Here is a 14,726-nt window from a genome sequence, read left to right as displayed (position 1 = left end):
GAGCAATATTATAATAGTTCATATCTCTCATTTCATATTCCAAATGCCTTCTATTGCTTACGAATTGCTTGAATTTACCATTATCAACCAGATACAATTACAGATTTTCTTTGGCAGTTACTAAATTAATTGTTATTATTCGTATTTGGCAGTTAGTAATTAGAAATATCTAATAAATAATAATAATTATTATTGTTATCTTATTTACTTTAAATTACTTAAGTACTTGGAAATGATAAATTTGATTAATGTAATATATTGTTTGAAGGTTTGCATGGCGAAATCAAATGTTGATATAAAGTTTGCGGTACACCACATATATAGTTCTGAAAAGAACTGTTGAGTTCCTCGATGTTTCGATCAATATACTTTGATCGTTTCTGATTGGTTTGGTCTAAAATTTGAATTCAGGGGGGTTTAAAGTTGTTCCTAATTGAAAGTTTGCTTTAAAGATGTTTTGTCCTCCAAAAACATGAAAAATGAAGATTAATTTAAACAGACTTTGAATAGGTTATTTTGTAGTTTTAATAAAGTTAAAGATGTATTGTCCTCCAAAACATGAAAAATTAAGATTAATTAAATCAGACTTTGAATAGGTGATTTTGTAGTTTTAATAAAGTTAATCACTTTTGAAGAAAAAAAAATGTTTTAACTTATAAAAAAACAACATAAACAGTAAATTTAACCAAAAATCTATTGGCTGGCAGCCAATTTGACTATTTTTTTCTTTAAATTACAGTTTTTTTAGGTAAATAATGTTTTTTTCGATCCAATTTTTGGTCAAAGTGAATAACTATCATGTGACATTAAAATGGCATATTCCAAAAAAAAATTTAAAGAATTATTTTTTCAGGGGGACAATATATCTTTAACTTAGAGCAAGCTTCAATATTATGATGTTTAAAAAAAACACAAACTTTATCCCCATCTCCAAAAGCGCCTGCCGTTGTTTCACCACATTTGCTAAAAAATATGTGCTCATAAATTTTTTAAAACCTATAGTTTACATAAATCCAAAAAAATTAATCATAAAAAACATTGGTGTACGTATGTTTACCACACATGTTGAGAAATACTGTTTGTGTTGTATACATACCACTTCTTATCACGCACTTATTTTGTAAGTCCAACATATGACCTTAGTCTCAACAAGGATGGCAAAGGTTAGGAACAATGCATATAGGATAAAAAGAAATATACTGTAAGGCCGCGAGGCCTTAAACCTCGCTATTAACATTAGGATAAGGGATGAGATGAGACTTATCAACAAGAACAATGCCAGTATATCTTGTAGATTCGTGTGCTTGATCTGAAAATAAAAAAATCGATCAACGTCAATTTAAAATTACTTACCGTACTTACCTTTATCACTATGCCAATTACTTGATGACTACGTAGGGTCACCAAAACTGTTTGGTCTGTCGCGGTTATTTAGTTGTGAAGCATACATGCAAAAACTTTGCGAGGTGTTTGCGATAATCACAATAAGTTCTAGTTGGTATGTAGGTGTTTTTGGGATAATCATAATAAGTCAAATTTGTTATTTAGATGTTTATGCTTGGACAAGGCTTCTATGTATAAAATATTGTATGTATCAAACATGCTATTCAAAAAGTGCATTTTAAAAAGAATAGAATGAAATTGGCTACATCTTTACATATAACATTATTATTAGTCTGTCAAAAATAGATATTAAAAAGTAATTCATAATTTCATTTTAGCAGGGGGGGGGGGGGGAGGGAGGCTAGTCCCTTGGAACGCCTGGTTGTAAACTTACATAAAAACTGCTCTTGACTGCTGCTATTTTAAAAATTGAAGAAAGTCCAATTCCAACAAGCATATCTTAGTAACAATGTGTAAGGAACGAATACATATAGATAACAATGATCAAAAGATGTGAAACCATTTCTGTACCCTTGTGAAAATATTACCCCAGTCTATTTAGTCCCTCTTGTTAATAACTATGCCAAGCTAACCCTACCAATTCAATTAGTTTAATCATAAGAGTGGCTGAAAGAAGATTAAACTATATAATAATTAAAGGATACTGAAAAAGGGGCCACCAAAGCATGCTGATATGGCCATTCTTGGGAATCCTTGCCGAGCCATTGTAGTATTTGAAATAAGATCTGAAAGTAATGGAAAGAATATATAAGAAATGACTTTCTTACATATCACACATGATATATTATTTAAATTAAAGCAATACGATTTGACTTTTGATTTTTTCTGAGACTTACAGAAACTATACTAGACTAGAAATACTGATATTAACAAATACAATTCTTCAGTAATATGAACTCTCCAGAAATGAAATGACTGAAAATGACTATTCTTACAGATTTAAAAAGTTTTTTCTATTCAAAATTTATTCTGAAAATCAAGTTGATTCAATTTAATTAAATAGCATTTACCTTTATATTTGTTATAATATTTTTTTTCGTACACAGGAATATTTTTTTTCGTAAAAAAAGTACTATTACACGATTGTCAAATAGTACGATACTATTGCACTCCATGTGATCAACAACTGTCCAATCAAATAACAGGAATTTATTTAGGTGTACAATAATATTATGAACAACATAATTATCATTACCTCCAATACTATTTCCCCATGCCAGTAGAGTTAACCCTAAGATGGCATCACTGACTTTGGTTACTGCTCCAAGTGTCTATAAATATCAGCAAAAGCAGATAAACATAAATAAATCAAAAAGTTATATTAATATTACAGTTTTTATTATAAGGTTTTGCATATTCATAATATATAATGAATATTCATGTTACCTGTAGAACATTAACAATTTCATTGGCTATAGTATAAATCCAAACGACAGATACTACGAAATCAAGATATGCGTATGCCTAAAATTTGCATATTCATAATATTTAATGAATATTCATGTTACCTGTAGAACATTAACAATTTCATTGGCTATAGTATAAATCCAAACGACAGCTACTAAGAAACCACGATATGCATATGCCTAAAATTTGCATATTCATAATATTTAATGAATATTCATGTTACCTGTAGAACATTAACGATTTCATTGGCTATAGTATAAATCCAAACGACAGCTACTAAAAAACCAAGATATGCATACGCCTAGAAAACAATTTAGTTATTATTAGTAAAATATTGTTTAATATAAACATTTGTCTAAAATTAGAGGTAAATATTATTTGAGCAATTCCATTTTTAACAAATTAAAATCAGCAGGTAATGTATATGATTCCGACAGCAGCATGTAGGGTCTTGATTGGCGGGTTTTAGTGTTTTGTTATTAAATTTAAATTAACTCACCGAATGAAACCTTGGTTGTTTGTTTTGATTTGTTGTAACGAATACTATGGTTGCTAAGAGAACACTTATACAAAAGACTAAATGCCACAGAAGGAAACCGGAACCATTTATTTTAATACTGTTAACTGAAAAACATGAAATATATTGTTATTAGGGGAGCTGAAAAATGTATAGTACTGTATTATTGTTTATACAGTATAATGTGGTGGTGGAAGTAGGAATTTATTGCGAGACTGACTGACTGGTGAAACAAAATTATACTCTTATCATATAAAATTATTCATACAAACACATTGTTCATTGTTATTAATAATGTAACAATAATTGAATGTATTGTATACATAAATTTTAATGAATCAAATCCATAAAATGACAATCTAATCTATATAAAAGATCATTACATTCAACTATTTATACTATAATTAAACATCATATATGTTTCGAAATAAAACATTAAAGCGAAGTTTTAGTCTTTTTCAGGGATCTTTCTATAGTCATCACGGATAGACTTTCTTCATCAACGCTTCTATGAATGGATGACTAGTTGGGAGCATGAACGCTAGTAGACCAAATCCAGTACATTTTTTATTTTATGATCATTCGAGAAATTACCTCATGACGATTGGGCAAATGTGTTTGTCTATTGGAATAAATTCACACTTGTATAAATATTGATTATTATTTAAAATCCTCTGTTAACTAAATATTCAAATGTTACTAAACTGAAAGTCATTTATCGAATGTGCCAATTGAAACTATTTTAGCATTTATCAGTGCCATGTCAAGTTATGATATGATATAGAAAGTGAAAAATGTACACTTTCTGGCCATGATGTCTACTCGGCACTGGAAGTCCTATTCTGAACAACCAACATTTTTCAAAACACTCTTAAAAACCCATCTTTTTTCTTTGTAATTTCTTTCTGTTTTTTCTCTCAGCGCTTTGGGACAATCTTTTGATTGTATAAGCGCTATATAAATCGAACAACATTACATTACATACAGAAATATGTCTATGTAACTCAGTTTTATGTAACGCTAAATTTAAAAAAACAAACAACTTGCCTTGTATTGCAAACACAAAGAACAATGGCCCTAGAACAATGTGTAGTATGTTCAAAGCCTTGTTCCAGTTGTGATTGTGGACATCGTAATCGACAACCGGTATGGTAATTTGAAGACAGAATTGAATTGGGGCCTAAAAAACAACAAAATTGTTTGTAAATTTGTTTATTAACTAATATACCTAATACACTTTTCACATCTGCATAAATTGTAAGTTTCAACCAGATTTGAATTATTACACTTTTTCATACACGCATAGACAAACCCTAATAATCTCGGACGGAAAGCGTTGTTGCATGCTATTTGAATACAATGATTGGTCGGTTTAATACCAAGGCAATACACACGCGTGCAACTAAAAACATCTCGAAACAAAAACAGGCATTTATCCACAATATTGTATTCACACTATGCAAACCTGGTTACAAGTTGTTAAATTGAAAAGGGTATAAGTATTCATGTACATGAACTCTCTCCATACCGGCCACATATAGGCTGGCCTAATATGTTTTCTGGAAATTCTGTTATTTAGAATGTGTTTTTAATGGTAAAAATGAATTTGAGACATTTTGGACCACAAGAGGTTTGGGATAGTTTCTGGTTTTCATAGTCCGATATTGGAATAGTTACTTATTTTGTGTCAAGTTGTTATTTTATACGCCAATGCATATATCGTCCAGAAAAAACCCATTTATAAACAAATTTATATGAGTCAAGGCTTAGGCTTCTAATCTGTGATCATATAGCTGTTTTAAGCTTTGTCTACACTATCAAATTAGTTTGACAGAAAAATGCTGCTAAATATGCACAGAACATATCACACAAAACTGAACTCACCTTAATAATCTCATAAATTTTATTAAGGCGCGATAGATCACTCCATTCCTCTAGGTTGATTGGACAAATACCCTCTAGTAATAAATGTTTCATAGGTTTGTCCACATGTTTCTTTCCGCCACCTATGAGCCTAGTTAATTCTGAAGCGCTATCTGTAAAGTAAAACAAAAACATTATCTGACTTTTTATTTTGAATGGTAAAAATAATGGAAATAAATGGATAGATTAGATAGATAATATTGGAACTTTATTTTATTTATTCCTTTCAGTGAAACATAAACAAAAAGGGAGCACTGAGGAGAGACAAGAGCTATCAAAGACAACTATCGACAAAGGGCGTGTCTCTCCAACTTATTGGTTACCTTGGTTTTGAGTATTTTGATCTTCAGTGTTGGGGTTGACTGTATGCGGACTTGCGGATCGAGCAATGGTGGAAGACGCCACTAAAATCTGAGTTGCAGTTAAACCATCTTAAGAAATAAATTATTTTAGTTACCATTTTATCTTTTTGGTATGTAAATGATTGATGACAGATAAAAATAATTATGACAATGGATATTAAACATATATTTATATTAACCATAAAATTCCACGTTTTTCTTCACAGATTTTGACCTTGACTTGGTCTTAGTGTGGTGGAAATGACATGGCAACTGATCAAGTCAGTATGCCATTTATCTGATTTCCGAAGTCTTTTTTTTCAGATCATACAATTTTGTAATTTTAGTTTAGTAGTTAGTACTTACTTCTAACATCAACTGTAGGTCCTCGGCCGTTGTGATGTTGATTCGAGGATGGTTTATTTGGGGCTGGTTGACTTGAGTCCGACTCTGTAAATACTGTAGGGTCAGCCAAACTACTATTAATTGCTGTTAAAGTAAACAGTTTCTAATGTATAATGATAATGACAATAAGAATAATGATTCTACTCACGCTATACAGTAAGCAGATGGGTGAAGAATATTTAAGTTAGTCCATTGCTAAATGAAAACGCTCAAATATTAAAAGAGTGATTTGCGAATAAGAATAGAGACGGGCGTGGCACATTTTTAAACAGCTGTAACTTTTAAACTAATGTGAATTTCGAACTGAAATTTTGGAAATTATCATTCAACCCATAAAGGTACATGTGATTCAATTTTTGGCGAAATCAGAGATGAGGAACCTAGAGCCCCTGGTTGCTTTGGCACGGAATGACCCAGCAATACGCTGTAGAGACAGTGTAGAGAATCTATGGAAACTTTGAGAGATTAGATATAGCGCCTAGATGATATGAAGATGAAAAATGATCATCAACAAAAATACAGTTCTCATTCACTGATATGTGTAAACTCGGATGGACAGGCTTTGGATTTTAAGGGAAAGGCCAGTTGGCCCCCCCTTTTTCGTTGATGGGTAGCATGGAGCCAATACTTATTGTGAAAAAGAAATCTACATGATCAGACAGATATTGTGTAATATATTATAATATACACATCTCTTTATTTGTTGATAATATATTAACATATATGATAAGAAAATGATAGGCAGTTTTAATAAACTCAGATTTAAAAAATATTTTAACACAAAATGAAATCTGAAAATTTACACCCTTACCTCCTGATTCTCGACGACGAAGCGCCTGTCGTTTTCTTTGCATTTGGTTGATCTTTCTTCCTACAATCACCACCACAACGTAGAAAGCATACAATGCCAGCATACCTAACACATAACAAAACTGTTTAATGTCTTTATACCAATCTCAAGCTCCTGGGTTCAAGTCCTGTCTTCAGTTCAAGGTATGAACCACGATGATTATGGTCTATTCGTATCAAATTCTTGATGTTGGTACAATGTATTATTGTATATTGTTTTGGAACTAGGCTAAGTATGCTACTTTTCTAGTTTCCATTACCCATTAATATAATTATTGTAATTTATTATGTACAATAAATTTAGTTAAAGATGTATTGTTCCTTTGACTAATTCCAAAAAAAATAAGAAATAAAAGATTTTGAAAAAAAGTGGGTCATTTTGAAGTAGTGTAGTTATTAACTTTCACCAAAAATTAGTCGCAAAAAATAAATCATTTAACTGAAATACAGACATTTTTTCCAGTCAAAGTTTTCAATCAAAACATATCTCATAATGCAACACGCTTGTTTGGCTACTCTGTATGCATAATCATAAAACTTCCGCGCGATCTGTGTAAAAACACCTTCTCAACCGTGACGAGTTGTAAACTATCCTAATTAGCATCATGCATAATGCATACTAGTGGTTTGAAATATTTGTTTACTTTCGCTCGCGACGATTTTCCAGACGAAATGTAATCAAAATAATTTACCTGTTAATTACGTAAACTTGTTGTTTTTGGCTCGAATTTTCGACTTAAAGTGAATAACTTTAATATTACTTTGATAAGGCCAATTTAAATTTAGAATATTTTGACCATTTATTTTTTGTGTTTCAAGGGACAATACATCTTTAAAATATTTTACCTATAGCTGTCTTTAAACTAACACACTGTTTCCATATCACAAAGTATACCCAATAAACTGCAGCCATGTAGAAAATGACATCACGGAGAAAAGGTCGTTCGGCCATTTGGAAAGGAGACACCCATGCAATTGCCCCAGTAACTATTGTGGTAACAAAAATCCCGGCACCTAAAATTGATAAAAATAAAAATGTTTTGTAATAATAACACTGTATTTGCACTTCATTCATGTCTCAAATAGTAGCAATATTGCTAAATGATCGTTAAATTTTATAATCTTACCAAAAAGAGCACCGAATGCCAAGCCAGCATCGCCGTCATGTGATTCTTTGATTGCTGCCACCAAGCTAAAAATATCTGGAGCTCCATTGCCGAACGCGAGAAATGTAACACCCTAGATTATAGATAACTGAGTGAAGGAAGGAACAACACTACAACCTTACACAACTTTTGATATATTATTTTCTTCAGCCTAAAATTGTGTACTGTGTTTTTGTTAGAGATGGAAGGTGCCATATATACAGGGCCTACTCTGAGATGTTTCAGACTTTATTAGCCTTATGGAATGACCTATGACCTACCCTAATGGGTGGTGGGTCATCTGGACCTAGAAACCAGCAAACCTGTTCCCTAAAATTGAATGAGGAAGCATGCCCCAACTTTATTATATGTGCACAATGAATTAACTTGACCTAGCTAGGTCATCTGAAATAGAAACCTCTCTCCATTGTCTGTAATTTTAATTTTATCTTTATACAAGGTTTTTCAAAGAATGTATTCAAACAACCAACAATAGGTAACAAACTGGAACATGATCTATAGTATAGTATTCTATACTAAGATCATAAGTTACATTTAAAATTGTGAATAATAAAATAAGTGTCTAAGTCTTTAAACCGCACAATGTTGATGGGCATAACATAACATGGATTACTATAGGGCCTATAGGATTTAATATTAATGTAGGGGTTTTTTGTCATATGTTTTTCAACCATGGAAGATTATCTCCAAGGCTAAAATATAATATGTTCTTTATAAAAGTTTTTTTTTAAAAGATAAATATAGAAATAAAACAGACAGTAAAAAGGATACAGCTATATTTTGACTCAGTCTTAACGTATGCGATATGACATTTAACGAAGGGCAAAAGCTGTAAAAATAAATAAAAATAGACATTTTCAAAATAAATAACTTAAAAAATACAGTATAATATGTTATTGTAAAATAAAAAATTAACATAAATAATGAACTATTAATGTAAATTTCCAAGTTAATTATTAGTACAATTATATACAGTTTACTTATCAGTAACTGAGTTTTAAAATTGACAAAATACACAATAAAAATTTGTATAAGATTTTATCGCGCCGCGGCTTTAGCCAGCTATGTCCCAGAAGGATATATTCATTAAGAAGCTTTTTCATTTTTATTTTGTTACACGTTTCCATGGTAACAAAAACATATTTTCCATAAATTTTTTAAAATTGTGTATTTAGAGTATACAATTAACTAGTGAAAAAAGGGGCATAATGTGATTCACAATTAAAGAACTATCGTTGATTTGTATGTATTTTTGTGATTAAAGGACTTCTTTTTAATAATTAATCATTTATATATGATGAATAATTTTTAAATGTCGAGCGGCTTTTTTTGTAAGAAATATTTCTTGTTAAGATATTAATATTATTTTTTTAGGAAACTCAAATAAGCAGATATAATGCAAATAGTAAATAAATGTGAAAAACTGATGAAACACTGACATTTTTAGAGTGTTTAATAAAGTCTGCTCACCTTCCCACCTAACCTTCCTGAAAACAACAAGCTTTCTGCTTAAGCCTGTTTTCCTGTCGATGTTATTTGACGCTATCGTCGTCGATCGTTAACAGTTCAACGAAGATCGTTTGAAAACGACCAAGTTGAAATGATAACGATAGCGAGTACCTTTTACTGTAAATCGTTAACATTTCAATGTTTACAGAGAAGATCGGCAATTATTGTTAACGATAGCGTTGAATACCGTCGACAAGAAAACAGGCTTTAGTGAAGCCATAGATATATTATAATATCTCTATGGTGGAGCACATTCAGACCATTTCATTTTCACGATAGCGTTGAATACCGTCGACAAGAAAACAGGCTTTAGTGAAGCCATAGATATATTATAATATCTCTATGGTGGAGCACATTCAGACCATTTCATTTTCATGTTAAAGTTTTGATATTTTCTCATCTTAACGGGTAAACGTAATCCTAACCCTGCTTTCATACTCACTAATCTTCAGCTGTGGCTCCAAGAGCTATAAACAAGTACAGCACCCAGCATAACTGAAAAACAGAAGACATATGTTATGGATAATATACAGTATATGTTTAATATACTTTTTACTATAGCTAAACACTGTAAAAATTAAACCTTTTGAAGATATATTGTTCCCTGAAAAAATAATTTAAAAAAAAAATGTTTTTGTTGAATATGTCATTTTAATGCCACATAATAGTTAAAGCTAAAAATATCAAATTCAATGGGTTTTTGGTTGAATTTAATGGTTTATTTTGTCTTTTTATAAGTGAAAACATTGGGGTTTTTTTTCTACAGAAGTGATTAACTTGATTAAAACTATGAAATGGCCTATTCAAAGTTTTTTTTATCAATCTTCATTTTTCATGTTTTTGTGGGACAATACACCTTTAAGGATTTTTTTCTTTTACTAAACAATACATAAATAATATTTTTCAGTCTCCATTTACATTTGTTTCTCATTCTAATTAAACTCATAGAAACTCTACAAATGTCATAAAAACAATACTAAACTTTCGATTAGCTACTGTAAAAATTAATACATTTCATTTACCAAAAAAATGGTGATATGTTTTATATTATTATACTCCATAAGAAATAATTGACTTACAAAAAATAACAATATTGGAATAACATATTTTTCATTAGGTGCTTTACAGTAAATGAATTCAGTATAAGCGATGAAGCCACCATCTGTCTGGCAAGCCGAAAGGTTTTTGATGTAGTCACAACGCTCATCAAATGGTAATTGATGAAAAGAACGACACTGCAAAAAACAAAATGTAAAATAGGTCAAAAGGAAGGAGCATCCAATTAAAAGTACTGTGTGATTAATATTGATTAAAAAATATTGGTGATATACAGTAATATGATGTTTTATTTTTTAGATATAATTTACCCTTTTATTCCTTATACTATCTTCAAAATTTCTATGATACCAAAATAACATTACGATTTTTGTTATTGAGGTGTACATATTTAATGTACTAATTAGTTAACATTACAAGGGTGAATCTAGCAATTGTATAGGAGGGGTGAATTTAGAACAATAACCTGGGGGTCTGGTTTGAGTATTATAAAGCAGGGTGGGGATCTAAATCCCCTTCTGAATTGGGTAACCTCTTACTTCAATGTCATCATCTTCCTTTCCCAACAATGGTTTGATTGACGTTGCATTTTTTGATTGGCAATAGTCAGTATTCTGGTTGCGATTCTTTTCAACTGCACATTGCTACCATCAGAAAATATGTAGAAAATTCAAAATAAACTTTTATATATTAAACATTTATGCAATTGTAACTGTAGATCTTTATACATTATTAATATTTATTTCGGCCTACAGGTCTCACTGGTATGTGCGCTTGTTGAATGTAGAAACAGTTTTTAAAATAATTTTCCTATTGACTTTATTCTCATTAAAAAAAACATATTATTTATAATTATATTGGCTATAGGCCTAGAAAATGTTAGTAATATATTATATCATAGTCAACATCATAATAATAATAGTTGACTATGATTATATTTACTGTACTGTAAGGTATTATAATTTTATATAAAGCCTAAACTATAATAACAGGCTAGTGATTGGTTAAATAAAATATTAAATTATCAATCCTACGTCTGTGTTTTCATTTCCTAACAAAGATTCAATTGAAAGCAAATTCCTGGAAGCAATAATGCTATCGACTGTTTTCCGGTGGCGGTATCCGACGGCTCCATCTACCTGGTCGGCTAAACCAAAACGTTTTTCAGCGAAGGTAGGCCTACGATGAGCGTCGGGGAAAACATTTCTTGTTAGACAAATTAAAGCTAATGTAACTGCAAAAAACGATACTGCTGTAACGCTTTTAATTAAAACTCTTATCGACATGTTAACGGATTCACATTTAGTACAAAAAAAGAACAAGAAAACCTAAAATATTATATTTATTTTTAGGTCTTGCACCTTCCATTCCGACGGATCATGTGGTTTGTTTTTGTTTTTATTAGAGGGGGGTAACTTGTACCTCTCTTCCGCCCTCTTCGGTGATCACTGGAGCGTATAATATTTTGCTTTTCAGAGGTAAAAAATCTCTCGCGTGTGGAAATTTGAAGAGGAGAGAGGAGAGGGTGAGCATATCTCCATAACAAATGCTTATACAATAATCTAAATCTATTTAATAGAGGTAATTATGTAATAATATATGTTTAAGCTCTTGAATAACACAGTGATGCAATTATTATACAAATATAGGCTACGTATGCATCACTGAAAGTTACACAGACAGGTTGCCATGGTGCTGTGACACACAACAACTAATTTTCTCGATGTTGGTGTTGTCCTATGTTGTCGACAGAATCCGTTGTTGTATGCCTTTTTAGGCCTAGGCCTAGTGCTAGTGTACAAGTAAACTTACTCAGCATATAAAAGGGCTAGGTCTAAAGAATTGACTAAAAATAAAGGCATGTAGATTTTATCTAATGTTCAGTACATAGGCCTAGTATTTATATCTTATGACAATGATTACATTGAACAATATTATTAATTTTTATTTAGGCCTAGGGGCCTAGGCCTATATAGGCTAGTGCTAGGCCTCCTTAATTTAGAATACATAATATATATTTTAAATTATTTATTTCAGGCTAGCCTACTACTAGGCATAATCTTATCTACATATAACAATACTACATATAAATATGCCTCATGTGAAACCAGCTAAAAAAGTGCAACCCCTTTGGAAGGAATGGGACTACAAAGCACAGAAGAAAGGAATCCATCACACAGTTTATGATGTCAATGGAAATGAGTATACCGGAGAGTGGCTAGATAACAAAAAACATGGTATATAATTGAAACGGATAACATGAATTAAAAAGCCAAATATATCAACCTACCGGGCCTAAATTATCAACATAAACTTCTAAATCTCTTCCATGGATGGATATACTACTACACAATTGAAACGTTGTGGCTATAGAGGTCTAGTAGTATTCATCTGATATGACTAATGCAATGGGTTGTTTACAAAACCTACACTTTAATTCACTATGTTGTTTCTGGTAAAAAAAGTGGACACTTTGAAATTGTCTTGTCTACATTATCAAACTTTATGTGACAACAAAATATGATGTGCCCATATATGGACATGATGATATCATATCACTACCATATTTGGGCACACTAACTAGTTTGATAGTGTAGACAGAGCTTTAGATTTAGTAGTATCCAAGAAAATAAAAGGATTATTTTAAAACCTAGTATGTTTTAATCTAACCTTTTTTTTAGGGAAGGGAACACAGAAATGGAAAAAGAACAATTCACTTTATGATGGTGACTGGAAATTTGGACAAAGGAATGGTTTTGGTACACTGAGCAGTCCAGCAGAGGGAGGAGGAACATACAAAAGGATCTATTCTGGAGGGTGGAAGAACGATAAAAGACATGTACGCATAAATTTATCACCAATATTAAACAACACAAGAACATTTAACCACCAAGCCACAACTCCACTCCATTTGTATATGATATTTTTACAATGATTTTGTAATACTACAAATTAAAAATACTAAGATTAACATAACTATATATATTTTTTATTGAAGGGTTATGGAACTAATTTTTATACAGCGGAGGAATACTATGAAGGTGAATGGTACTGTAATAAAAGAAGTGGCTGGGGACGAATGTACTACGCTGATGGTAGTATCTATGAAGGAGAGTGGTACGATGATAAACGAAGTGGACAGGGCATGCTCAGATTAGGTACATTTGAACCAATCAAACTGATACAAATTGGTTGCCATGAAATATCAATAACTAAATTAGTGTGTTTTGAAAGTTTAATAAATTGAGCCTTGTGCAAAACTTTAACGTTCAATGAATACTATATTCGATATCAAGGCTTATTTTGATTCTATTAATAGCTACCGAAAACAGATATGAAGGTTCGTGGAAGTTTGGCAAAAAGAACGGTCCTGGGAAGTTTTTCTACCTCGACAAGGGACAGATGTACGAGGGAGTGTGGGTGGACGACATCCCAAAATGTGGAGAAGTGACAGACTTTGGAAGGGAAGGGGCACCTGATCCAACTGTTTATCCAATTCCTGAGGTAAGTAATGGGAACCAGGAAAGCATTAAATTTCTGCTCCAAGGACTACTCTTTATGCATATCCTAAGCTCTGTCTACACTATCAAACTGGTTTGATGTGCCTAAATATGGTAGTGATATGCCCAAATATGGTAGTTATATGACATCATCATGTCCATATATGGGCACATCACATTTTTTTGTCACATCAAGCTTTCTGAAAAAACAATAATTATAAACCATAATTTCTAATTTTTAGATTAAATTAATGGATCCAAAAGCTGTACTCGGTGAAGCGGAGCAAATATTTCTAAATGACCAAGAATAATCAAGATATTAGAAAACAATTGAATTTTATCTAAGATGTTGGAATGAACACAGATGTGGATATGGAACCTATTAATTGTACAAACATGGACTTATACCTTTTCATGACACTATGATTAAATACATTCATAATATGTGCTATTATTTTAATCTCGCATTATCAAGTTATTAAACTTAAACAAAACCATATATTTATAACACACTTGATCATATGTACCAACTCTTGGTTAGAGAATAGAACATTTTTTTATTTAATGTATATTTTGTATAATAAATGAGTAACAGGAAAAGAAAATACAGTTGTTCCTTTTTATGTGTTCATATGTTTAATTGAAAACC

The 14,726-nt window shown here is 31.3% G+C and overlaps 2 protein-coding genes across 2 annotated transcripts; one reads left to right on the top strand and one right to left on the bottom strand.

The window, feature by feature from the left end:
• Window positions 1–960: 960 nt before the first annotated feature.
• On the bottom strand, window positions 961–11,963 carry LOC144834569 (mitochondrial sodium/calcium exchanger protein-like). Its single transcript, XM_078689423.1, has 18 exons — window positions 11,612–11,963; window positions 11,117–11,221; window positions 10,601–10,756; window positions 9,964–10,016; window positions 8,784–8,841; window positions 7,974–8,085; window positions 7,693–7,860; window positions 6,809–6,913; window positions 5,959–6,081; window positions 5,575–5,682; window positions 5,213–5,364; window positions 4,208–4,508; window positions 3,311–3,435; window positions 3,035–3,112; window positions 2,600–2,675; window positions 2,049–2,129; window positions 1,778–1,842; window positions 961–1,309 (listed from the first exon to the last, which is right to left on the bottom strand). The coding sequence occupies exons 1-18, from the start codon at window positions 11,861–11,863 to the stop codon at window positions 1,106–1,108; spliced, it is 2,322 nt and encodes a 773-aa protein (XP_078545549.1). The 5' UTR covers window positions 11,864–11,963; the 3' UTR covers window positions 961–1,105.
• Window positions 11,964–12,032: 69 nt separating this feature from the next.
• LOC144834658 (MORN repeat-containing protein 3-like) lies at window positions 12,033–14,671 on the top strand. Its single transcript, XM_078689547.1, has 6 exons — window positions 12,033–12,158; window positions 12,615–12,814; window positions 13,259–13,416; window positions 13,576–13,735; window positions 13,897–14,081; window positions 14,320–14,671. The coding sequence occupies exons 2-6, from the start codon at window positions 12,670–12,672 to the stop codon at window positions 14,386–14,388; spliced, it is 717 nt and encodes a 238-aa protein (XP_078545673.1). The 5' UTR covers window positions 12,033–12,158; window positions 12,615–12,669; the 3' UTR covers window positions 14,389–14,671.
• Window positions 14,672–14,726: the final 55 nt, after the last annotated feature.

The sequence above is a fragment of the Antedon bifida genome, chromosome 2 (assembly GCF_963402885.1).
Source record: "Antedon bifida chromosome 2, ecAntBifi1.1, whole genome shotgun sequence".
Lineage (NCBI taxonomy): Eukaryota > Metazoa > Echinodermata > Crinoidea > Comatulida > Antedonidae > Antedon > Antedon bifida.
Note: the sequence above shows the minus strand (reverse complement) of the source record. Positions and strands in the feature narration are given on the sequence as shown.

Excerpts from the sequence above, each read along its gene's own strand:
- LOC144834569 (XM_078689423.1), bottom strand. The coding sequence starts at position 11,863 with ATGTCGATAAGAGTTTTAATTAAAAGCGTTACAGCAGTATCGTTTTTT. Across the intron at positions 7,861-7,973 it reads GGCATTCGGTGCTCTTTTTG|GTGCCGGGATTTTTGTTACC; the intron begins GTAAGATTATAA and ends TATCAATTTTAG. Across the intron at positions 3,113-3,310 it reads AACAACCAAGGTTTCATTCG|GCGTATGCATATCTTGGTTT; the intron begins GTGAGTTAATTT and ends ATTGTTTTCTAG.
- LOC144834658 (XM_078689547.1), top strand. The coding sequence starts at position 12,670 with ATGCCTCATGTGAAACCAGCTAAAAAAGTGCAACCCCTTTGGAAGGAA. Across the intron at positions 13,417-13,575 it reads GGAAGAACGATAAAAGACAT|GGTTATGGAACTAATTTTTA; the intron begins GTACGCATAAAT and ends TTTTTATTGAAG. Across the intron at positions 14,082-14,319 it reads CTGTTTATCCAATTCCTGAG|ATTAAATTAATGGATCCAAA; the intron begins GTAAGTAATGGG and ends TCTAATTTTTAG.